At 46.1% G+C, this 25039-nt stretch overlaps 1 protein-coding gene across 1 annotated transcript in view; it reads left to right on the forward strand.

Moving 5' to 3' along the window:
• The first annotated feature begins 3257 nt into the window (after positions 1 to 3257).
• The window catches only part of TBX20 (T-box transcription factor 20), a 39587-nt gene continuing 17805 nt past the window's right edge, over positions 3258 to 25039 (forward strand). Inside the window, exons 1-6 of the mRNA XM_075083598.1 lie at positions 3258 to 3573; positions 5570 to 5804; positions 7003 to 7167; positions 12445 to 12553; positions 18148 to 18306; positions 22067 to 22143. Coding sequence (XP_074939699.1) covers positions 3447 to 3573; positions 5570 to 5804; positions 7003 to 7167; positions 12445 to 12553; positions 18148 to 18306; positions 22067 to 22143 — 872 coding nt within the window. The 5' untranslated portion in view covers positions 3258 to 3446. The remainder of the gene's footprint in view (positions 3574 to 5569; positions 5805 to 7002; positions 7168 to 12444; positions 12554 to 18147; positions 18307 to 22066; positions 22144 to 25039) is intronic.

Consider the following 25039-nt stretch of genomic DNA (forward strand, 5'->3'; position numbering starts at 1 on the left):
AAGACAGCAAGGAGATTTTTACGCCAAGGAGGGTGGACAAAAAAGGTACTTTGAAAGCATAATGAAGCCTAATGAAATGGCTCTGCCGTACCAGACTGCCACTAGTGACAAACACCTGAATTTGCTAGATAGAATGCGAACTCTGCGGTGTGGGTGGCGTGTTCTTTACACACGGATAAAGAAATAACGAAGGATTTAATGTAAACGGGTTCATAGAAGGCAACCGCCCCGCTGGGATGCAGCAGGGTTTGTAGCTCTGCCGTCGGGTCGGTGCAGCGGGGACAGCCGCTCTGTGCCGGGCTGCAGCGGGGGCAGGCGGTGGGAAGGGCGGCAGGGACCGGCTGCTCCAGCTGCACCCCCCGGGAAGGGCGCCCGGGGCTTTAATCATGACACCCCCTCGGCTGGGAAAGCAGAGGGGGACCACGAGCACTGGGGCAGCGGGCTGTCCCTCCGACACCCCCCGTCTCTGAAAGCCTCCCACGGGCCACGGGCAGGGGCGGCAGAGCAGCCCAGCAGAGCTGGGCTCTCTCCCCTTCCCCACTCGGGACCCAGGACCCGCTTGTCTCCCCGGCTCGGCCCTGGCGGGGGAGGGAGAGGCAGCGAGGATTAGACGGCCGGAGCCGAACCACGTTCCTTGCCCACGGGGGAGGAGGGGGCTCTGGGCGTCTAGACAAGGCTCCTTTCCTTATCGGAGGCGGAGCGAGGGGAAAACTAAGAAAATAAGGGTCCTCGTGGGATAGAGCGAAAGCTCGCATGGCTTAACTGAGCAAACACGAGCCATCCCGTGTGGACGGACCCCGGTTAAAATAAAATAAAACGAAGCCCCCGCTTTCTTTCCACCGGGGTGTTGGATGTCCAAGGTACGAGCGGGGACCCGCACGTCCCCGAGGCCGGACCCTCTCCCAGGGGAGCAGCCCCCTGCCCGGCGGCGATGGCCAGCCCCGTTCCCGCTCCACGGCCGCGCCGCGATCCCGGGCCGGGGCCGAGCCCTTCACCCCCGGCTAAAGGCAGTGACCGGTCACCCCGCGGGGCTGGAAATCCCGCGGCCAGGAAAAGTAGAAAGGGGTCCGGGGGCTGCCGTAGCTCCCGGGACTGAGCCGATCCCCGCATCGCGGTGTTTTCCAGCCAGGCGCTGTCGGCACTGAAATATTCGCCGCCACCCGTCGGCCCCCTCCCCTGAGCCCCGACGGGCCGGGCACGCCGGGAGCAGCCCCTGCTAGGGACAGGTACGGTATCGCCCGGCTGCCCGGGGACGGAGATAAGCAGACAGAAAGGGAGAGGGATTTTTCGCAGGATCTGCGCTGTTACTTTGACGGAGGCTTGTTTTTTTTTTTTTATTGTCCTTATTTGCGCGGCGCCCAGATGAGGTAGGAAACCGAAGGGGACCTGGGAATCCCCACCACCACCACAGGAAGGGTGAAGAAAATAATTCCACGGGCTATTTGTTCACTCCCTTGTCTTTCTTTTCAGGCAGGCCGGACCCTGCTTTTCAGGCCAGACCAGGGGAGCGCAGGGCCGTCGCCCCGGGACCCCCGTCCCACCGCCGCCCCCCGGGAGCGGCCCCAGGAGCGGGGCTGTCCCGCAGGGAACCCACGCTGTTAAAAGGAGGGATCTCCCTCGGAGTAAAGCGGTAAAGCGATGTGGGGACTCTTTTTATTCGTTTGTTTGTTTTCTTGAGATTGATGTCGGGGCAATCGTTCGTCTCGTTTTCTCCATAGCGAGAGGCGACGCTTCGTGAGCCGACCTCGCCGCTGCAGGGTCTCCTGGCTCCCCGGCCGGCCCCGGGCCGGGCTTTTCGTCTGCCCCCCTTACCCCCTTAGACAAGGCCGGGAACCCCCAGATCACCTTGGGCCACACCGAAATCCTTAGCCCTCTGCCAAACGTTTCAGGCGCTTCTAAATACGCGTCCTGTTCGCGATAGCATACATATCTTTCTATTCTATTCTATTCTATCTATTCTACCTATATAATCTATAGGCAATTTCAGCTGATAAAAGGGCAAAGCTCTGTTGGTTCTCGTTCATTTTAAGGTGCTAAGGCACTGTGTGTGTTGCCCACTTCCCTGGCTGCGACTGCAGCGGGCGGCCAGAGTGACTCGAATCACTGTTTCTCTGTATAAATTCATTAAGTTCGGCAGGAACAGGAGTGGCACAGATCTGTACCTGACCGCGGGGAGTCCTTCTAGCGGTATGTCTCTTGGCATAAGCCTGCGTATTAAAAGTTTCTGGGATTCTGCTTTGAGTTTAGAAGTTGGCACTTCAGTAAAAAATTAAAAATTGCGTGTCCTTTTCAGTCGTTTTAGCAAGCGAATCTTTTCAGTCCTCTTTTTATTTAAAGGACTTTAGTTAGGTTGTCCGCTCTTGTATTTACAGAAGGTGCTTGCATGATATGTCTAAAAGAGCAGCGGTGAGTAATTGACTTAAATCGCTGTCTTGGGATAATCTGCTCGTTGGCACCATCGGCCCGTCCTGGTTTTCTCTGTCTTATGCGCTTGATCAATACCATCTAGTTTGGTGGAGCCAATGAAACGGAGTTGAAGAAAACTGCGAGCAGTGGCCCACGCACTGGGCTGGCTGGGACGGGAACCCAGCCAGGGTCTCACCTGGCGTTGGTGGGGGCGAGTACATCTGACTGGGACGACAATATTTGGGAGCCGGTGCAGAAAAACCAAGTGCCCGATCAGCCTTAAGTAACCTTCTGTCCCAGCAGAAGACAAACAACGACGAAACGGCTGCTTTAAAAGCTGTCGCCTTGTAAAAATTTGAATTTAAAATAGAAAATTGACACGCAGACGAAAAAGAAAAAAAGGGAAAGCTTTTCCTCCTTTCGACCATCTCTCCACTGATTCTTGCCTCGACAAGGCCAGCAGCCTCGGGAGCTTCTCGGGAGCATCCCTGGCCGTGTGACGTGCCCCCCCCCGCCCCGGGTCGGAGGGGTGGGCGGCGCGCCCCGAACCGCTCCCGCATCCCGGGGCCTCGGCGGGGAGCGGGGCTGGGTTGCCCGAAGGGGGAGCGGCGGCGACAGGGAGCTCTCCCGGGGGCCGGCCGCCCCCTGCCCACCCCGCGGGCGGGCGGAACCCTCCCCTCCCCTCCCCTCCCCTCCCCTCCCCTCCCCTCCCCTCCCCACCCCTCCTCCTCCTCCTCCTCCTCCTCCTCCTCCTTCTTCTTCTTCTTCCTCCTCCTCCTCCTCCTCCTCCTCCTCCTCCTCCTCCTCCTCCTGCCCGCCTCCGCCCCCTCCGCCGCCGGGCCGGGGCCCTTGACGTGTCCCGCCGCCGATTGGCCGCTGGCCGATAGGATCTCCGCGGCCCCGCGTTAAGGCGGGGGAGCGCCCAGCGCCCGGCGCAGAGCGCCTTCATCCCGCCCGCTGTCCCCGCTCCGCTCCCGCGCCCGGCCCGGGCACCGCCGAGCCCAGCCCAGCCCAGCCCTGCCCGTCTCCGCCGGGTGGCCATGGAGTACACGCCGCCCCCCAAGCCGCAGCTCTCCTCCCGGGCCAACGCCTTCTCCATCGCCGCCCTCATGTCGAGCGGCAGCTCCAAGGACAAGGAGTCACCCGAGAGCACCATCAAGCCGTTGGGTGAGTGGGGACGAGGGTGGTCCGCGGGGCGCGGGGCTCCCGTCCGTCCGTCTGTCTGTCCCCGGCGGAGCCCGCTTTCCGCTGAGGCTCGCCTTCCTCAAGGCTCCGGCGGCCGGGTCAGGCGGCGGCGGGTTCCCCCGGCCCCGAGGCTTCCCTTGCAGAAGGAAAAACTCACCGCGAAAGCCAGTTAAGTCCCCTCAACACCCACCGCCGTTTTCAGGCGAGGCTCTTTACAGCACAAACTATTTCCTAAATTCCTCCAGCTTAAAATTACGCCGTCTATTTATCCAGCTTGGCCATTCGGAGAATAATTTCGCACCCTGAGGTAGTTATATTTCTCTTCGCTGGTACGAAATAAACCTCTTAAATATTTATTGCAAATCATCTATGTTTTTGAAGTCAAATAAGAGAATCTCCGGTGTCGTGCCTAGGCTTACAAGGGGTGGTAAAACTTGTACCTAGACCCGAAAATCCCTTCGCTCCACAGCTACTCGGTGTAGGCTCATGCAGACTCTTACACTCTACATCGACCGGGAGGATTTTTTAATAGCGATTCCTCGCGATTTTCCGGTAAGCGATTTCGCTTCTATTCGGTCGCCTCGATTCAGATTCTCGACGGCTTCTAAAAAGCATCAGCATCTTCCCCTCCTCCCTGGCAGTTTCTGCGGCTTGTGGTCCTTGCATGTCTCCAAGACGTCGCAGAAAACTACAAAATAATAATAATAGTGTATTAAGCTTTCAGGGTGCCAATGAACAACATTACAGTGGAGCTTAAAGGAATTTGGAAAAGGCAGCTCCATCTGATCAAATGACTCAATAGATTTCACAGGGATTCATTGTAAACTTTATTTTTCAGTCTAGGCCGGGAATGTCGTAGTATTCCCGTTTGTCGTATTTTCACGGTCCTGTGTTAAAACTAGCTAACTTGCCGCTTTTATTTTTGTTTGGTTTTTTTTTTTCCTGAAAACGCTCGCTCAATTAATTTCACATATTTTTTTTAAACACACTGCCCCACGCCATTCGATTAGAAATCGAAGGGAAACGACTGCCTGTATAACTCGGTTTTTATTACCCGGAGACCTGGGCGAGCTCTTCCCCCGCAGGGGCAGGGCGCCTTCGGGCGCCTCCCGGTTCTTGGCGGCAGATGGGTCGCCGCATCCCGGGGCCGGGGCAAAGACCCCGCCGCCCCGCTCCCTCCCGTGCCCTCCTTGGCTCAAGCTCCCGGCGGAGGCGCTGAAGCTCCCAAAGCCTTCCGGAGCTTGCAAGGGGTGACGAGCGCCGGCGGCAGCCACCGCCCCCGCGCATCCCGCGCCCCCGCGCAGCTCCCGCGCAGCCCGATTCTCCAGCGGAGAGCGTTCAGCCTCAGCAAACCAGCCGGGAGGCTGGGCACACACGGCTTTCCGGGCCGGTGAGTCCTCGCCAGGCCTTGGGTTAATATTAGGAGCGAGCTCCCCCGCGGAGGAAGCGCGGAACCTGCGCGGCCGCGCTCGGGCTCTGTCTGGGTTACGCGCTCCGCCAGGGCGCAGTTTGGGAGCAGCCGCCCGCGCTGCCCCAGCGTGACCCCGGAGCCGAGCGCTCCCGTTTTAATGGGAATTAGTGACCTTTCCCTGAAAACCCCCGGTTAGCGGGGGGCACCCACGACCCGGCCCGCCCTTCCGCGCCCTGCGGAGGGGGTAACAGCCGGGCGGCGGTGCGGCCTGGGCCCAGCCGCCCCACGAGCATCGCCCCCCGGGAGCCTTCGGGGAGAGGCACCGCTCCGGGCTCTTCCCGGAGCTAATCTCCGAAAAACACCACCCCTGCCCTTAAAAGATGAGCTGACGGCTAAGAAACAGCGCGGATCTGGGGGTGTGCTGGACCACGGGGGGGGCAGCTGAAGGAGAAGTGCCTTTTTTTTTTTTTTTTTTTCCCCTTCTGGAAAATATTTTTTCTCGGCGGTCGCCCCGTCCTGGCTCAATCCCCTCTCTCTTTCCTTCCCCCCCGCTCCCAAATCCTGCAGAACAATTCGTTGAGAAATCCTCTTGCGCCCAGCCTTTGAGTGACTTGTCCAGCCTGGACCCTCACGGGGACTTTAGCACCAGCCCTTCGTCCCTGTGCACCGAGCCCCTCATCCCCACCACCCCCATCATCCCCAGCGAGGAGATGGCCAAAATCTCCTGCAGCCTGGAGACCAAGGAGCTCTGGGACAAGTTTCATGAACTAGGCACCGAGATGATCATCACCAAATCCGGGAGGTAAGGCTGGGCAGTCCCGGGGTCCCTCCGGGCAGCTGCCTAAAAGTGGCTTTGGCGGCGGGAGGGAGGAAAAAAAAAGGCAAGATAAACAAAACCCCGTAGTTTTATTTCAGGAGAGCAGCACGGATGGGCTAGGAGGAGGAGGAGGAGGAGGAGGAAGGCGAAGTCCGGCGCGGCTGAAATCACACTGGGGGGTTCCGGGGACGGGGTAGAAATCTTGTTCCCCTAATAATTTTGTCTGTGGCTGTAACAGCTCTTTCGTGCGGCGCAGTGATTTTGCGGGGCTGGATTGGTACAGGCACAGGGAAATGTGGGGTCGTGGGGAAGTAGTTCAGGCAGGGCTTGGTTTGGTTTGGTTTTTCTCGCTGCCGCCAATAATGTGCAAAAGAATCCCAGGCTTTCTCGTCACCTCAAACCATGCCGTTTCTTCAGTGAGGCTTTGGGGTTTGGGTCAGTAAAACGCAGTCCGGAGGAGCCGAATGTCTTGTCGGGTTTTGTAATCCCCAGAGTTACTTGTCATTAATGTAGGTCCCTGATGATTTTTTTTCTAACAAGACAGCTCTACCCGCCTGTGTTTAAAAAAATAACTTCAAAAAGTACGTATAAAATCTGCAAATCGAAGTTTAGAATTTTAAACCGTTTAAAGTTATTTATTTCTCGACTACGGCAAACCCTTGCATTTTAAAGTTGCGTTTTTGTCAAAATTTAAGTGAAGAAAGGAAAGTTTAGTTTTGAAAATTCCCCTCAGAAATATCGTGAGCAGGCTTAAGAGAACATGCGTCTAAAATATGTGAGATTATTAACGGAAATTATTTCTGCAATATTTCCCTAACGCTAGTATGGATCCCATTAAAAAAAAAATAAATCCCTGCTTCTAAGGACTTATGTACCTTAGGTGCAACTATTTTCTGAAATCGTTGTGTACTTTTAACTAACAGGCAAACGTACGTGTCTCCCTTCTTACTTTCACGCTTTTTTCTTTTTCTTACAAAAAATCGTTCTGATTTCAAGACGCATTTTCTGTGCGTATTAGAGATACACGGGATTTAACTTCTATCCAGCGGAAGCAGAATCGATAGATGCTTTACATTTTTTTTTCAGGTGGTTTAAATATAATTCTTTCTTTTAGCCGCTTTTCAGAAGCTCTCATTTCTTTTCTCCATCCACGTATTTATTTTCTGATTTACCTTTGTTTCAGGAGAATGTTTCCTACGATCAGGGTTTCCTTCTCGGGGGTGGATCCTGAAGCCAAGTACATTGTGTTAATGGATATAGTTCCCGTGGACAATAAAAGATATAGATATGCCTATCACAGGTCTTCCTGGCTAGTGGCTGGAAAAGCTGACCCTCCACTCCCTGCAAGGTTTGTAGATTTTACTGCCGGTCTTTCTTTTATTTTCTTTACTTAATTTTCTTTTCCTTCAAGAAATAAGTGCTATTAATCTTTTCATGCTGTTTGCAAACTGCGCTCTGAGACTTTGAGCCTATGCTTAACAAAGTTGGTTGCAAAGCTCTGATTTTCTGTGATGCAGAATCGGGCCTCAGATCTCTGCTTGAGGTTTGTTTTATACCGAATGTTCCAAGGCATGCAGGATTTGGCTAAAGGCTTTTATATATTTATATATATATTTATATTTATATATAAATACATATATGCATATATATAAACGACTTGCCTCAATTCAGATAAGAAAGCTTTAAAAAAAAAATATTATTTGTCTCTTGGGTTTGACCCCCCCGGTGTTTGACTTCATAATTTAATGCAATCCAAGCACCACCAGCCAAGTCTAAGTAGGAATACTGCATTAGAGTACTGTGCTGTTTATGCTTGAAAAGATATTATTTCTTGATAACATATCCAACATTTGCTAACCAATAATTTTATTCTTGCTCTTAGTCAGCAGGCAAAGTATGGATCAGTTCTGCAGCACAGAGATTGATTTTTTTTGTTGTTGTTGTTGTTAAGAAATCATGACATTTTCTGAGATGTTAGGAAAAAATCAAGTAAATCCCCTCCCCCCCCCCCCCCCCCCCCGCTTTTCTACACAGAAACAAAATACTGTAGAAAATTAATTTCTAAAATCATTCCATTAATGTAATTAATGACTGGCTCCTTTCAGCATTGGGAAGCTGAGGCTACAGCACTAGGCTGTATGGTAGGAGTGCACTTCAGCGGAGATCCACACTTCATCGTACTCAGCACTTCAGTGTGTGCCTACTGAAGTCCCCAAGTCCAGTGAGGCTGAAGCACATGTCGAACGGCTTTGCTGAGTCAGAGCCGGAGATATGGAAATAACGTGGATGCCTCTCTGGCTTGAAAGAAACTTTTTGTGGAGGGCTCTGTGCAGGCACACAGATCCGCTCCAGGTGGCTTAGCCCGGGGTTAAATACTTGCTTATTACAGAGTCAGAAATTAGAAGTGAAACGCAAGAAATGGAAGTGCATTTGTGTGTGTGTGTGTGAGTATAGGGACCAAATCCTGCACGCTTTCCTCACATAAATAGTTTGACTGAAATCTTGCTGACTGCTGATCTCTGGAAGGCGGCTCAAGGAAGTAAACAAATAAAAAGCGCATGCAGAGAAGCTGTGATTAAAGACAGCAACCTAGGAGTTATGTCGGCTTTGTTTTCATGGCCAAAAACTCCTTCTTGCGATGTGGTTAACGTCTGAGGGCTTCATTTGACGTATTGTAATGGGCACTGATCAAAACCCAAGGGAAAAACACGGATCCTGCTCCAAAAGAGTCAGCACCAAAAGAAGAAATAAGGGAAGGACAGAAATAGTTTTAAGGCAGGGTTGTCCCCTTCTTATTTCTTTGTTCATGAGCCTTTTGGGATACCTTTAAATAGACAGCTAATTCACACTATCTGGCATAGACTTGTTCAATGAGAAAATACAAGGGTATAAGACAAGTGGTTGATCCTTGGAATAATTAGCAACTGCTCCTACTGACTGTTTTAGAGCTGGGGTCAAACCTTCTTGGAGTTTAATATTTATTATCATCATCATACTCTGGTAGCTCTTTAAGGTCCTCATCGAGTCAGTGCCCTGGGTGTAAATGTGTACCTGTGCTGTTTCATTTTCAGGATGTTTTGCCCCTATGTGCAAACATGTACCTTTCCTGTTTAGTTTTCGGGATGCTTAGCCAAAAGACCAGTGATCATAGCACAGGCACAGATTAATTGTCCTTTGTATGAACAGTACTTGCACATACATTTACGTATTTTCTGCTTCTTTTGCTCCTTTGGTGAGAAAAAAGGATGTCAAGTGGTTCAGTGTGCTGATGTTTGCATTACTAGTGCTTTTTCTGGAGTGTTAATGGATCTTTTTGAGATGGGAAGTCTCAGTCTTGCTCAAACAGATTAAAAGTAGTACTCCTCCCACTGCAAAACGGGTTTGGTCCTGCTCTAGTAACAAGAGCCCTTAATGAACTTATCACTCGTGATTTCTTGTCCTCTAAACACATGGGTTTAGCGCTCCTTGCTTGAGAAGTGTCAGCGAGGCGTGTAGGCATGCTTAGCGTCTGGGTGCTAGTACCAAGGTGTTAACTCCCCGCGCACATCACTGCCCGCATCTGCATAGGCACAACCGCATCAGGGGGATTATTCAGGATTCAGGAGCCACGTTGTGCACGGGTGCAAGACTTTGCAGGATTGAACTCCTCAGGTGATTTGCTCTTTCCATCATAAAAATAACTTTCAATGCTAAGACAGCTTTTTTTTTTCCCCCACCAAATTAATAAGTATGCTGTGATTCTGTTTGAAAGATTAGCCCTTCAGGGAACTTTCTACAAAAAACAGTTTTATCCCTGTCTTCCTGCTGTCAACTTTTAAGACAAGTTTGTGTTGCAACAAACACTTAAATAAAAATACTTTTCAGAGAGTCTTTTGTAAATCTTCTAAAGTGCCATCTGGGGATAGAATTCCTGTGTGGTATTTCATGTTTGTTCTTCCAAATTGCTAAGACTGTGTGAAACATCAGTTTAATAAGTTTCAGCATGTACCTTTATTCGCTCTTCTACCCTTTTCACCTCCTTTCTTTCACTCAAAAGTCTGGGTTATTTTAAAAATTTTTAATCGTTCTTTACCTGGCTACAATAATTTGTTTAATAAAGTTAGTGTTTACACACTTATAGAGAACTCAAGGTAGGAAACCTTTAAAGGTATTATATTTTGCAAATTATTTGAGACATTAAGGTAATTAAAAGCAGCACGCACAGGGCTTGTAGGACCAGACCAACTGTTAAAACTAACTAGGAGAGCGGTGTTGCATTCCAAAATATGCAAGAAGGAAGCAGTACTCAAACCTTGCATATATCATGAAACATTATATACTGTGGAGCAAATTCACATCCAAATATGGCTCTTAAAGCCTTTGTGAACTGAAGCGAGCAGCCCCTCGCATCTGGCTGGCCTTATGCAGCAGAGCCCGCGCGAACTTCTGGGGGAGCCTTGTGTGCCGCACTGGAATGTGCACGTTTATTTCTCTAACCCGTTTGCTCGTGCGTGCTCGTGGTCTCATTGACTACTTCTACTTCAGAGGGCAGTATGTCTAGTTTTCAACCCCCTTCTCCAGGGTGTACAGGCTCAGGCTGTAGAAGTGTGTGGATAGGTGTAGCTCACCAGGTGGAGTCACATGTTGCAGTGGGATAGATGGCGTGTAACAAATCAGTAAAGAAAAGCAAGGGTCTGTTCATACATTTATGAAACAGATATTCAGGTGCCCATCCTTCAGTGACTTTCCTGTTAGCCCTCTGCTAACATCCAGGCACTTCATAGTCTGAAAGCAGCGCCAAGCATTAACTGGCTATGGTGTAAAACAATTGTGCTGAGCTTCTAGACACATGAAGATTTTTACTCATTCCCCAGCACATATTTGAAATAGTTTGGCTTTTTGGTCCCAATTAGCCAAACCTTGCTGAGCCTGACACTATGTGATCACAGTAAACATTACTAGCTATCCAGACATAGAAAATTAGGAGTCAGGCTCCGTTTAAAAAAGCAAAAAATCACCAGGCTGGCTGAAAAGTTGCAGGACATGTTTGGGACTGGTTTTATTTTTCCTTTGCTAATTCAGGGCTCTAAAGATTGAGATGTTCACAGGAGGGCAAAGTTAATTTTCATGAGAAGTAAAATTCTTTTGACATATCAGGATTCCAAGTCTTGGGTTTTCAGACACATAATAATTTTTTCATAAGCCTTGCAGCGCAGTCAGCACAGTTGATAGCAATGAGGACGCCTGTATGCTAGGAATATTTTATTGCCACCGAAACCCTGGCTCAGCATCCCTCCTGTGGACATAGCTATACCAGCCAAGCTGTGCTTCGGATCAATGTAAGGAAAACATCCTGCACACCTGAAGTGAGCTGTGATGGTAAAACTTCAGTTTCACTGTGTCTTGGGGATTCTGCTGGCAAAAATGGATAGAGTGCAAGATCAAATCACCTTCCTCTTTGCGCAACAGAGCTGTGTTCCCCAGAGTCTTCTGTACAGGCATTCCTTGATTAGGGATCAGTGTAGTCTATCAGAGAGTTACGCCCCATTGTTTAGTGGTTTTTCCATTCTCCTCTTGCCTAACCAAAATCGTAGCTCAACAACAACAAAAAATGTTTATCTTTCTAACCCGGCATCTCAGTGTTGCCCCACCCATCTAATGGAAGAAATCCACCCATGTGGCCAAAGGCATCACCCAAAATGAGAGTCCGGCCCTCAGTGAGTGATAACCAACACTGACAGAAGCCGAGCAGGTCTGGTTTGCACAAGCTGAAGGTCTAGTTCAGCTCTTAATTCACTATCACGTAAGAACGTTTGAGTTAAATAATTTTAAACAACACATTAAACCTATAAAATAATTGTTTTTAAATAGCCTGGCACTTGTAATTAGTCTAGTCATAATGTATATATCATTGTATCTACATGTCTTCTGTGCTTCCTTTTCTTCTGCTTAATTTCCCAAGTGGTGGATTGTTAATTACAGAGCTGCAATTAATTTTTTCATGTCAGACCACTGTGCTGGACTGCAGCCTTCAACCTCTTATAAACAGACGTCACCACAGCTAACGTGTGATCGAGTGCAGGTTAAAATCATTATCACGGCTTAATGTTACATATAAAGAAAAATGCATTTTTATCTACATTCCCCCATTATCTCTCTAATGACACCATGTTTTTTCTCTTGGAGCTGTAGTCATTGTTATTTTAAGTGCTTGTTAGTACAGCTGTGGGGAAAGACATGATCAATTTTTCATTTGGGAAAAGACACAACAGTGAATGTTAGTTAATGTCTCCATTTCAGATAACTAGATAAAATAATAGGTATGGTTAGAGAGCAATCTAGCACTTGGACATGGGATTCTTCATTACGTTCCACTGAATTAAACAACACAAGTCATCTGCTTTACTGTCTTTCATTAATGGTCGTATTTCAGGCGTTCATTAATTTGGGGGAGATTGTGCGTGTCTTGTTCAAGTAGCAGCTCTGTATTACCCTAAGCTCTCAGGAAATCCATGTCCGTGAAAACACTGCATATCCCAAAAAGCAAGATATTACGGGCTTTTTGATTTCATATGGAAGTGGTGCCCACGCACAAGTCAAGAGGTGAGATTTTTTTATGAGCAGGCCTTTCCCCTGTGTTTTTTAGGTTGTACGTGCACCCTGACTCCCCGTTCACAGGAGAACAACTGCTGAAGCAGATGGTGTCCTTTGAAAAAGTCAAACTCACCAACAATGAGCTGGATCAGCATGGCCACGTGAGTAGCCCTCCTTGTGGGAAAGGTGAAGGAATTGCCATAGAGGAATTGCTCGCTTGTGCCACAGGGCTAAGCTTGCAGGATAAAGACTGCAATGGGGAAAGGCTGTCATGGCCCCAACCTTACAACTCTCTTGGCCAGCCCTTCACACCGCAGTGGAGTAGGATGCTGTGTGAAGCTTAAACATGTTGGGTTTTAGTCTCTGTTGTAGAGGAACAGGTGATTTCAGAAATCAGGATTCTACCTTTTGTAAGGTAGAGCCCGGGCCATTGCAAGTGTTCAGCTTATGGTCCTACTGCCATCAGGGGCAGGACATCCACTGGGGACAAGTTCAGGGTGGAGTTGAGTACCAAAGCAAGGGAGAGAAGGGAGGCAGGTGAATTTTTTGTTGTGATTCTGCCCACATTTTGCTGTGACTTGGCAGTATGCTCTGCCACGTCCACTGGCTGAAAAGTGTTCACACACTTTTCCATGTATGCTTGGAAGCTCCCTCTCGTTACAGGCAACCTGTTAATGTTGAGTCCATCAGTAAGAGCTCTTGTAATTCCAGAGGCAGCACACCATGGGTACAGGGTCAGCCGAAACTGCTGATGTGACACCAAAGCAAGGGCTACTGAATTATAAAAATAAGTGTGCCTCAGTTGCCCTTGAAATAACTGTAGGCTACCTGCAAGTCAAGGTGCCACAGGATGGACTTGTGTCTCTGAAGGAAACAGGTCCTTCCTCTGATTGGTACCAGTTTGTTGTCACAAGCCCTGAGGCTGGAAGCTGATAAACAGGATGCAGAGCTGATGGCCATGGCCTCCTGCTATGCTCCATCAGTGGGGGAAACTTCTTCAGCTACCTGGCTGTCTAACGGTAGGTGGTAAGAAAAAAAGTGTCACCCATCCTGTCCCTTCACCAAAAGGCCCTGTAAAGTGCAGGAACAGCTTGGTAGCACCTCCAGATTGCGAAGGCAGAGCTAAGAGTGTTATCTCTGGGCTCGGTGGTTCCCCAGGAGAAGGCTGAAGGTGCAGGGGGACGGATTTGAAAGGGTTGTTGGCAGAGAATGGGGCAGTTAAAAAGCATAAAGGCAGTGTTAGTAAATGAGGTGTTGGGAAGAGAAGAGTGATTTTGAACTCTGAAGCATGTGTAGGGGTAACTAACTTGTAAAGCTGATTAATTGTGGCATACATGGTGTCAGAAATCCCTCCCCTAGTGTGCTATTTATTGCCTCTTTGGACTGTGTGAGACAGTGGCTGTTTGTCTGAGCTGTGCTCTGTGCAAATGCTTCTCATCCGAAAGATAATTTTTACTCATTTCAAGGCCTAAGTGTTGAAATACAGCCATGATCATTTAAAATACATCCTGGAAAAAAACAACAACAAAGGTTGTTAACCCCCCCACCCCCCCACCAACAAAAAAAAAAACCACGCAAAAGGAAGCCCAGATAGATGCCTCTGTGTTGTTCTTTTGTAAAGATCCACCTGTGGGTATATTTTTCTTGAATCTGGTTCCCACTGTTGTTCCCTTCCTGACTAGCGGAGAATGTATTTTTTTTTTGTCTTCTCTCTTTTATTTCATAATCTGTAGAAGGGCAAAGCTGAAGATTTGTGGGCTCCATCACCGAGTGATGATAGAGCAGTATACGTGCACATTTAAAAAGAAGCATTTTTCATCATAACAGGGGCCATGTGTGCCTCTAATAAAGGGCTTGCAGCAGTATATTGCAAACTAGTTAGGAGCAGTGCAGTTCCCAGAAGCCCAGATGAGTATAAAAAAGAAGTAGGTCTGAGAAGCTGTCGGGAACAGAGACATGTGACAGAGCAAGAAGACGTAACTGTCTCAAATACAGGCAGTGGGAGAAAATGATCCGTAACGTTTGAGATGCGGCCTCCCAGTTATCTTTCCAAGAAGGGGCAGAGGTGGGATCCCATTCCTTACATGAAGGCTTTGGACAGCCGAAGTCAATGGAAAGTTTTGCATGTTCAGTTAAGAATAAGCTCCGAAGGCTTGATCCCATGTTGAGATTTTTGTGACAGGTGTTACGCCTTCGCAGGGCACTCCCTTTTAAATATTTTGTGGGGTTTTATGTTCCAAATTAGGGTGTCAGGTTTTATGTGCTGCCTTATTAAAGCTATGTAAATATCATTATTGGATGCTCAGTGGAAGTAAGGAAGAAATTAATTCTCTGGAGCCTTTAAGGAGAGCTCACTGTGCTATGGCCAGTGGCACTTCTGAGCTCCCATGTACTAAAAGGAGAGACTTGAAATGCCTCCTGAAATCTCTCCCTTCAGTTTGAAAGAGCCCTTCTTCACTGGTGAGAACTTTTTAATTGACTTCCTAAAATGTCAGTTATGTTTGCTAAGGTGTGTTGATTTCTGAGGAAGTTATAACGACTTTATATAAAAGATGCCTTTAAATGCTAGTTATAGGTAGAGAAGCTTGGTCCAACCTGATTCCAGTTTGTTCTAGTTGCTTGCTTTCTCCATCCTCCAGAAGACAGTTTTGGTTGTTAAGGTAATTGTGGTGTTTTATTTGCAGGGTGGTTCATTTCCTGGAAAGGAATCTGAAGAGAAGCATTTGTTTGTTCTAGCATTTGTTTGTTTTCTCATATTCCAAGACTTTTGGAGTTGGCAAGCATCTCTGCTTGTGTATCTTCAGCAGTGAGCATAACCCCATAGCTATGTACATATTCTCCCCAAGCATCAGGCAGAAGTCTTATCTCTGTGTGCGTGACACACAGCTTGCTCCATGGAAACACTTTCAGATAGCCTTACCAGAGGAAGGAAATGGCTCCTCTCTCTGGATTTTTACAGCCAAGAAAGTAATTCCCATTTTTCTTGTTGTGGAACGTTTATGAATGTGGGTTTTTTTTTTCCAGGTTTCTGGTGATGTTTTTCACACAGATTGCTTTTTTTTAGGAATATTGGTTGCACTTAGTTGGGGTGGTATCATTTCTGGTTTATGGTGAGGTGAACCATGAATGTATACATTATTGTAATTGCTTTTCTGGCATTTATAATAGCAAAGTGCAAACACATGAATGTTTGTAAAAGCAAACACAAAGGTGTGAACATGGCCAACAAGTAACTGTGAAAGCAGGGGTTTCAGAATAGACACAGGGAAATATGCCCCATGTGTTTTTTTTAAAGTCTGAGGCAGAATTTAGGAACCTGCATGTTTTTAGAAAGCAAACTTTGCCTGGTAATGCTCTTCTTTGGTGAATGTGGAAGCCGTATTCACAGCATAGTTCCTGAATTTAAAGTCACCTCGGGGGTTTCGCAGCTGGCATCCAGATCGCCTCTGGTGACCGGTCTGTAGCCAGTGGGAGCCAGATGCCTACAAACCTGCTTGACCTTACAGCAAGCAGGACCCCGTAAGGACAGATCCTGGTCATCTTCCCCGCCACAGGCTGTCAGCATGAAGGCAGATGGGATGACTGGGGGCCTGTGACCACTCAGTACTGCCCGTAAGCGAGTGCCGGGGGGACTGCTTTAAGTATACGTGCATGTGATGTTACTCTTGGGGCACACCAGCATGAGTATCACAAAGCTGGCATCAGGGATTTTCTGATAGCTAGACCCATGCAGGTATGGACGGCTTGGACTTTAGGACCACCCTTGGGGGCTACTTTGTGAGATGCACCCTGTGTATCTAACTCCTTTAGACTGTTTTGATGGTGCTGACATAAGAGGTTGCATGGATATTAGGGAGTATCTTTGTGCAGTTTCCTGCTGACTTTAATATCAGTGACTACTGCCACATCGGCAGCCCGTGCGGGGATGCAGATGGAGCACTACATACACAGACCCTCAAGAAAAGGAAAGAGTGACCTTAACCTTGGCCATGGGTTTTTTTGTGAGCTCCTGGCTACTTTCAGTACTCATTTTGTACCTGAATGACCTGCCTTGCCTCTGGTGGGAAGGCGCGGGTAGAGCGTCGTGGCCGGGATGTTATCCATGTGCACTTTTGGTTTCAGAAAACTTCATAGAGGGTTATGTGGTCTTGTTTGAGAAATGGAGTTTCTTTATCATGATTTGCATTCACAGAGGAGTGAAAGGAAAGGGCATGTGTGGGAGCTGCTCTGTCACAGCTTTTTCCTCCTTCCGCTCGGCTGCTGCTCAGATGTAATGCCTTGGTGTGGATATTGCAGCCATGAAAGGCAATGGGAAGCGCTGAGCTCTGTGGGCCAAACCTTCAGTAAGCTCATCACCATCCACGCACTGTCCTTTAAAATGTCTTTTCCAGCTGCTTAGAGCAGCCCAAGAGACTAGGCTGGTAAGACCAAATTTTACAAAGAGAGGGAAAAGTGCTGAGAATATTAAGGGCAAGGTCAATGGCCGCTCTGTTTGTGCATATATAAAATGGTGAAGTGATTTGAGAAAGGGCCTAAGTGGGTAAAAGCGGACATGCAACACTTTCAGGATGATGGTTCCCCATCACTGTAATTACTTTCTTGTTGCTGTGTGCGACCCAAAGTCACAGTGTGAATCATAGCAATATTTGGCCAAGAAGGAGCAGCAAAGAAAATGCTGATGGAAATTTTAGCCGTGACAAAGCTGTGTCTAAGCTCCCCACTCCAATGCAACATGCAACCTTTCGCATTGACTGAGTTAGCATGAAATACTGCACTGCTTCTGCTGTGTTTCAGCTGAAGTTAATGCTTCCCAAGGAATGCACATTAGCTATTCCAGATGTACAGAGCTGGCTGTAACATCGTTATGGCCCCTGCAAAATAGAACCACCCACACCATTGCCAATTTCGTCTTGTGACTGTGATTATATCCAAAACAAGGACTGGTGCGAGCCGAGCTCTGTATTTAATTCTTATATTGTAATACTGTGGTTAGAGGCAGCCCAACAGGCTTCTAGCCAGTGGTAACTGAAGCAAGTCGGACTCGGTTTGACTCCAGTGAACACTGAAATTGGTTTGTTGGTACATTAGGTTTAGAATTATTTTGGGAGCTTGTAAACAATTATTAATGAGGATAAAATGGCAAAACCTGGTCATTTTTGGGTCCTGTACTGGTTTCCCTCCTAGCTCTCATTTTTGGTAGTCTGTGGTGAAGAGCATCTACAAATTAGTCTGTTTTAAAGGTTTGCCACAGTAAAAGGATCTGGGTATTTTATTTTTGGTCAGCCAGTTTGTGCTGCTGGTGGTGGTGGTTTTTTGGTTGGGTTTTATTTTTTTCATTCTGCACCTGCATATTTTTGCAAGTGTGGATTCTTGGTCATGAGCTTTCAAGGGTTATGTATTTACACTTGCAGCTGACACCTGCAAACTGGGGTACATACTACCAATAACAAATTCTGTATGTAAAACAGCTCACCTGTAGGAACAGGTATTTATGCTTGAAAAAACATGTGCTCATCAGTGGTGTAGGGTTGAGAGGAAACCAGCTCCTGGGGTGCCTACTATTTCACCTTCCTTTTCTGGAATTGCCCAAAGGAGCTGGGGACTCTGCTCTGCAAATCAGCCCCTGGCTAGTTAGATTTCCGATGCCCCCCCCTGCAGTGTTAATTGGATCTTTTTTCTCTCCTACGGTTTTATAGCCTTCGAGGGTCCTATTAACCTTCCTCTCAGGATGGTGCCTTCTTACTCTTTCTTGCAGATCATTTTGAACTCCATGCACAAGTACCAGCCAAGGGTTCACATTATTAAGAAGAAGGATCACACAGCTTCTTTGCTAAATCTGAAATCGGAAGAGTTCAGGACATTTATCTTTCCAGAGACAGTTTTTACAGCTGTTACCGCCTACCAAAATCAACTGGTGAGTACAGTTGCTAATTTCCACAGATTTAACTAAATCCCACCCTGCTGAAAACTCACTTTTCCCCAACCTAAACTGGGAAACTTTCTGTGATAACCTACATTTCCATGCCAATGCCTGTAGTGACCTTGCCCAGCCTAATTCATATTCAGGAGTAATTCTTTACGTATACAGTTAGTAGTACAAACTTCAATGAGCCATAAGGATTATTCATGGGAGTGAGGATGGCCTGAAAGAGCTTTAATTTGTCTTCCCTTCTGTTTATACAAAGCTGTTTGCATATTATCATTTAGTCCTTTTCTAATTATAGCTCATTAAGGAACTGTTCTTATTTGCAGTGATATTCCACGCCACAAGCCATTATCTGAGAGGGATTCTGGCTTGCACATGATGATTTCATGGGCTTAAAAGGTTGACTAAGCTGTAAGGCTCAAACGTAAGGGAAATCACTCAGAGATATGCTTTTCAGAGGCTGCCCAGATTACCTCCAGATGTTTGAATTTCAATTTGCATGCCAGTGAATAATATATACAAAATGGAGGAGATCACAGCAATGGTTTGCTAATGAGTAATTTTAGGAAGTATATAAACAATTGGAGAGCAGAGGGTCTGCTTGACAATGGATAGGGCTTTAATATTTAAGTCAGTGGAAATATCTTGTTGGCTTCAGTGCTATTCAGTGTGCTTTAAGGGTTTAATGACTCTGGCACCTCAAAAAAATGTGTCTTTCCCTCTCTAATTCCCCCAAGTTAAGAAAATATAAGTACTGTCCAAACATGTGGGCAGGCAGCAATCACAGTCAATGTACCTGCTGGATTATTTAAGGTAGTCTCGATTTCCTAATGTGAAGCAAAATTAATTAATTTCTAAATGTTATGAATAAAATTAAACTTCTGCACAGGGGTCCAAGGAAGCTCTGAAGATAATAATATTAGTATTATGCTGGTCCTTATGACAGACCCTGCATCCTGCTTTAAGGCTTTAATATCAGAACGTATTGATTTTAAATTCAGGATTCTATCTGAATGCTGCAGAAAATGCATTCTGCACCTGGCAATCTCAAGAATATAATGCTTGGACAGGCGGTTAGACTTTTCCACTTAACTTTCTCTAGAAACCAGCAAAATAGTAACAGGCACAAGACCAGCTAAACCTGGAATTTATTTCTGTAGGATGGATTTGTGTTTACCGATGATATTTACACCAGAGACATTTCTAAACTAACCTTCCCAAAGCACATACATTGAGCCCTGGAAAATTTCTCAATGGAACATCTCCGGAACCCCTAGAGGTTGATGCTGTCATTTTATTTATGACTAATGAAAATGGAGCCTTTTTTCATTTTTGCCATTTCTTTCAGAACTGTTTTAAGGAGGGATTGATTACATTTCTGGAGCTTATTAGATAAAAGCTAAATACATTACACTTTCAACAAACTATCTCATAATTTAAGATATAAAGGGCATGCATTTATTTAAACAGTCAAACCACTGCCACAGAGTTGAATTGTAGGTCAGATTTCATTTTAAAATGCTTTCTAGCAGATGTTCTCTGATTGTTTGTGAGACAGTCTCTCAGGAAAAATATGGCCATAAATGATTGTGAGTCTCATCTGGCTTCAGTGGATACAAAAAGTTTCTCTTGTGATGTCATACCAAATCTTTAATATTAGGAAAATGGAAGTTTGATTGGTGAAAATACGCTCAAGAGATGAATAGACATCCTTATTATTCTGCAGTGCAGTTGGCTCAGTGTGTTGGTGATCTAAGTCAATGGAACTAGTTAGAGCTCATCTTTTTTGAAGGTAGTTTTCAAAATGATGCCATAAAAATGTTCACTGGACGTGAGGCACTAACCTGCTGCTCTCTGCAACATCAACATAAGCCAATATATCCATCCAGCTTATGGATATCTTGGGAGTAGGACGAGGCTATAACTAACTTGCTGAGCTGTTGCAAGGTCAGAGAATGGTCTGTGTTGGAAGGGACCTTAAAGATCATCTAGTTCCAAACCCCCTGCCATGGGCAGGGATACCTCCCACTAGACCAGGTTACTCAAAGACCCGTCCAACCTGGCCTTAACAAGGTCCTGTGACAAGGCTAGCGCTCAGGGTAGTTTCCACCAGTTTTACCTACACACTGAGACGGCCTCAAACCCTTGGCCAGCATTGCGGTCCCATGCTGTGTGACCAGCCCATAGAAACAACTGGTGAGCTGCAGCACCTCCTACATACTGCCTCAAAGCAAGGACCTGCCCCAGAGAGCTTGCCTCTGTATGGACCTGAAACGCCAGGCAGTGAAGGCAGCAGCCCAGGGGTGCAGTGAGTTTTCCAGGGTGGCAGAGCAGTTGGGTGGCAGCTGCAGGAGCAGCCGCTCAGCACATCATTCTTATACTGCAGAGCAGTAAATAAATACTCAGGTTTTGTCTTTGTAAGCCTGTCCCTCCCTCTCTGTGTTTCCCTCCCAGAAGACCTCTTTCTCAGAAAAGTTGGGTTCAGTTGTGTTCTTTTTTGTTTTTAATTTTGGAGGATAAGCCAGCCTATTTTGAAATACATTTGCTTGAGAGCATTTGATGGTTTGAGGATTTGGAAAAGATCCCTTTTCTTCCTGAGTCTTGAGGGCCAGCTGTTAAAAAATAGCTTTTTTTTTTTTTGAAGAAAGACAGGCTTCCATAGCCGCTTGGTATGAAATGCTGAGCGCCGTTGATTTTCATGGGCTTTATCTAGAGTTGGTGGCATTCACTGCCTTGCAGAACAGGTCCTGTGTTGTCCCTCGTCAAGCTCAAACTCCCACTTACAGTTTTATTTTTAATTCTTGGAAGAAGTATGGCTGGAAAATCTGAATATTATGATGATGTCTCAGCTTTTATTCACTAAATCTCATTTGGTCGGACAGCTAGAAAATTTCACAAGGGCAATGATGTACTTTTTTCCTGCTCCCCAAAAACCACAGTGGAAGCCACCACCTATGCCTGAAAAGTTTGACTGCAAAGTTAAGGGGAGCCCTGATGCTTTGGGGCAGAGCAACTCCTGATCAGTGGGTTATTCTGGCTGAATGTGAAGGTTGATGGGATGTACTGGGCAGGTTTGTAGCTGGATTTGAAGAAGGGAGGAGAGTTTTTGTTGTAAGACCTCTTTTTTTCTAGGACTGTGATCTTTTTAATGGGGTCACTCCTTTAACCCAGGCTTTGTAATTTTAAATCTGAGTTGTCCCCACATTTTTCCTCCTTCCTTCCTTTCCTCAGCCTTTTTCCATGCAAAATCAGTTAAACAGCCCCTATGTGATTGTTGGTAGGTCTGGCTGAGAACATTTGCATCACAGTTAAAAAAAAAAAAAACCAAACAAAAGTGGGGCTGAACAGAAGCAACATCTTCAGGTTTGCAGGCAGTGGCTCCTAGTTTGGGCTCCACCAACGAGGCTCAGATGTTAGTGTGCTGTGCCTTGCTTGCAGAAACGACAACATGATTCACGCTGTTAAAGTATTTGGAAGCCATAATGTTGTAGGTGGGTGTGTTCCTCCTGCTCTGGGTGACACGAAGGCTGAGCCCATTGTGCCCTTTGGTCTTTATGTTGCCATATGTGGAATAAACCCTGGTTTGTCTCCCCAGCTTTGCAGCATCTCAGAGTAGCGTGCACACACACACACAAGGAATATGGCTAAAATTAGCAGTGAAGTCAGGAGGATGGATTGGTTAACACTTTGTACACTGAAATACCTTAACACTATATTCATGTTGTGTTGCTCTTTTCTGTGTTTCCAGATAACCAAGTTGAAAATTGACAGCAACCCTTTTGCTAAAGGATTCCGAGACTCTTCCAGACTCACTGATATCGAGAGGTAATGGGGACTTTCTGTTTACTTTCCATGCAGATAAGATAAAGAGAAGAGAGAGTTTGTAGGAAAAGCATCCTTTCAACTCCTGAGAAGCTGTGCATTTTAATGTTATCTTGCTGCATATAGTAAGCCTCCTCCACCTCCTTTAAAAATGCTTACAAACTTTATGAAGAAAGAGCTGTTTTGAGTTTTGACATCTGTTCCAGTTGGGGCTGATATATTCGTCTTCCTGAGGGGGTTTCTTGAAGGGGGGAGAGGGTCAGTTTTACAACTTCAGAATGAAAAGATTTTTTCTTATCATGCCATTTAATCCTGTTGAGGGCTCTGAATTGGGTCACTGGGAAACAAGGGCAGTGGTCCTGTGAAAAACATCTTTATAGCTCCCTACTGCTCCACACAGTGGAAAAGAGAGAGGGGAGCTTCCCAAAATACACTTCAGCAGTCCCAGACACTGAAGTCAGCAATTGTTGCCATCAGGACAAATCCCATAACTCCCACTCTGACGACAAAGATGCCATTTTTGTTTCACCAAAATTGTACTGCAGGCTGCATCAGGGGAAAGCTTTATCTGGAAACTGTTGAGTTTTGTGTGTGTGTACAGCTCATTATAAGCAACTGCTGCCATAGGGACAGAAGCATTAACCCACAGTTGAGTAGGAAATAAACTTCAATCTCTTGGTAGCTCTCCAGCACATCACATTTTTATGATATCTTGTCAAATAGTTTGGCAAACGAAGCAAATTAAGCTGCCCGTGTCCTTTAGGCTGAAAGAGAACTCGATGGAGATGGATATAGCACATCCAAATTTTCCTATGAGCACACAGGCATGAAAGAGAGTTTGGAGAGGCCAAAACCCTCTAGGCTTCTATGTGGGGATATCCAGATGTATCTGTGAATCATCTTTCACGGGTGCTTATGGGGGACAAACTGCTCAAAGAAGTCATAGCCATACAGCTAGAGAAAGTCTTTATAGCATTTCAAAAGTACATCAATCTAAGCAGGTCCATGGCTGGGAAATAGTGGTATATTTTATATCTTACTAGTGACCGAATCATTAGTGATCCATTGAGTAGGTGGGTGAAAAAAACAGTAATCTGGGAAAGCAAGTTTGTAGACTGCAGTGCACACTTGCAAAGTTGTTAAGAATTGCTTCCAGAGTGAAAGTCTTAGTAGAAAATGGGAAAAAACCCAAAGCAGATTTAATTAGAATAGCATAGCCTGCTGTAGTGACGGAGCACTAAGGTAAACAACATCCAAAGCTCAGGTTTGTATGCAATAAATAGCCAAGAAAAGACCTGGAGGAAGAGAAGAGACTTTGATTTTTCACATTTCAGTTTTCTTGTTCTACAGATAGGCAATATCTAATGACACAGCTTTGCAAGGGCTGAGAGAGTCTGAATAGATAAGCTGGGAGAAAAACTTAGTTACCTCTGTGCAGATGAACCAACTATCATGGTGCTGGATATGAAGGGAATTTTTCCAGAGGGCATCTTATTATAACAGCACATGGCATGGAGTCAGAAGTGCTGAGCATAAACCGCAGTGCCCTTTTGTTTATTGATAAGTGTAAGAATAGAGACTGAGACAGGCAGCTTAGCCCAGGCATGAACGTTGCCATGCAAGATAAGGTAGCCAAATGTGAAACCTACAATAAATACAAGAAACAGAATGTGATAAGTATTGAAATGACATTAAACCTGTGGATTTGAGAGTCCAAGTTTGGGTAAGGCCTTATTTTGGCTTAAATGGGGAAGCTTAGCTCTGATCAGGGAACAACGGTATTTAAAAACACAAAACCTGCTGCACAACACATCAGGTAATGAAAAAGTAAAACTGTAACAGACAAGAGGGCTGGTAAGAGACTTTGAGGATTTCCTAAGTTATCTGATATGGTCCAGAAATACCAAGGGTTTTTTTCAGTTCCAACATCAAAATGTTCAGGCAGATGAGAATGTCATTCTCTGAGTGCCCTCTGGTTCAACAGATTTCATCTTAGCGCCAGCAAAATTGCTTAAAGAAATCTGATACAAAACAACAAAAAAAAGCCGTAGCAAAATGAGATATGACAACAGGAAGAATTTTTTGCTTGATGTCCATCGTGACATGCATTACAAGATAAAGGTGATATGTTGAATAGTACAGCGTAACTCTTGGAAACTTGGTTAATCCTAGGAGACCACTGTCTCAGAAAAACATTTATTTGCCAGGGAAAAGACTATGCAGCCACGCATATTTGCACAGCTCTTGAAAATTTAATATTTATCTAGAAACTGTGAAAATACCAACCGTGCACTGCTTCCTAAGCAGGCCTGTGTACAGCACATGCATGCAAAATCTGCAGTGCTGTGCGGTGATCCTAATAGTCTCCTGTAAAGCATCCTGTGATGTTAGGGCCAAGAGAGCGCTCGTTTGTCACGAGTTCCAGCTTTTCTGAGTGACCCAAGTAGTGCGAAAGTGTACAGAGATTTGTATTTCATTTCCAGGTATTTAAGCCTGCTTTTTCCTAAACAGCCTTTGGGGAGGGAAACAAATCAGATCAATTGATCTTTAGAGACCTAAAGAAATTCAATTAGTCTGGAGTCAGTTACTGCACTAAACCATCCAGTAATTGGATTGCTCCTTGTAACTGATTGAAAACAGCCTCTATCTGTAACAATATAGGGAGCTTTTCTTTATAGTAGATCTGAGAGAAAAACACATCTTTTTATGACATGATGACAGAAATTGCACTTTTTTAACCTAATTGAATATGATTTTATAAATATGTGACTTTAACGATTTCAGGCTTCCCATTCTAGATTTATGATCCCTGTGTAGGGAATTCAAGCTGCAAATGCCTTTAGGATTAAATCTGTTTGCACTATATGTGTTAGAGTTAAAGTAATGTATGTAAAAGTAG

Source organism: Phalacrocorax aristotelis, chromosome 2 (genome assembly GCF_949628215.1).
Source record: "Phalacrocorax aristotelis chromosome 2, bGulAri2.1, whole genome shotgun sequence".
In the NCBI taxonomy this organism is placed as follows: Eukaryota; Metazoa; Chordata; class Aves; order Suliformes; family Phalacrocoracidae; genus Phalacrocorax; species Phalacrocorax aristotelis.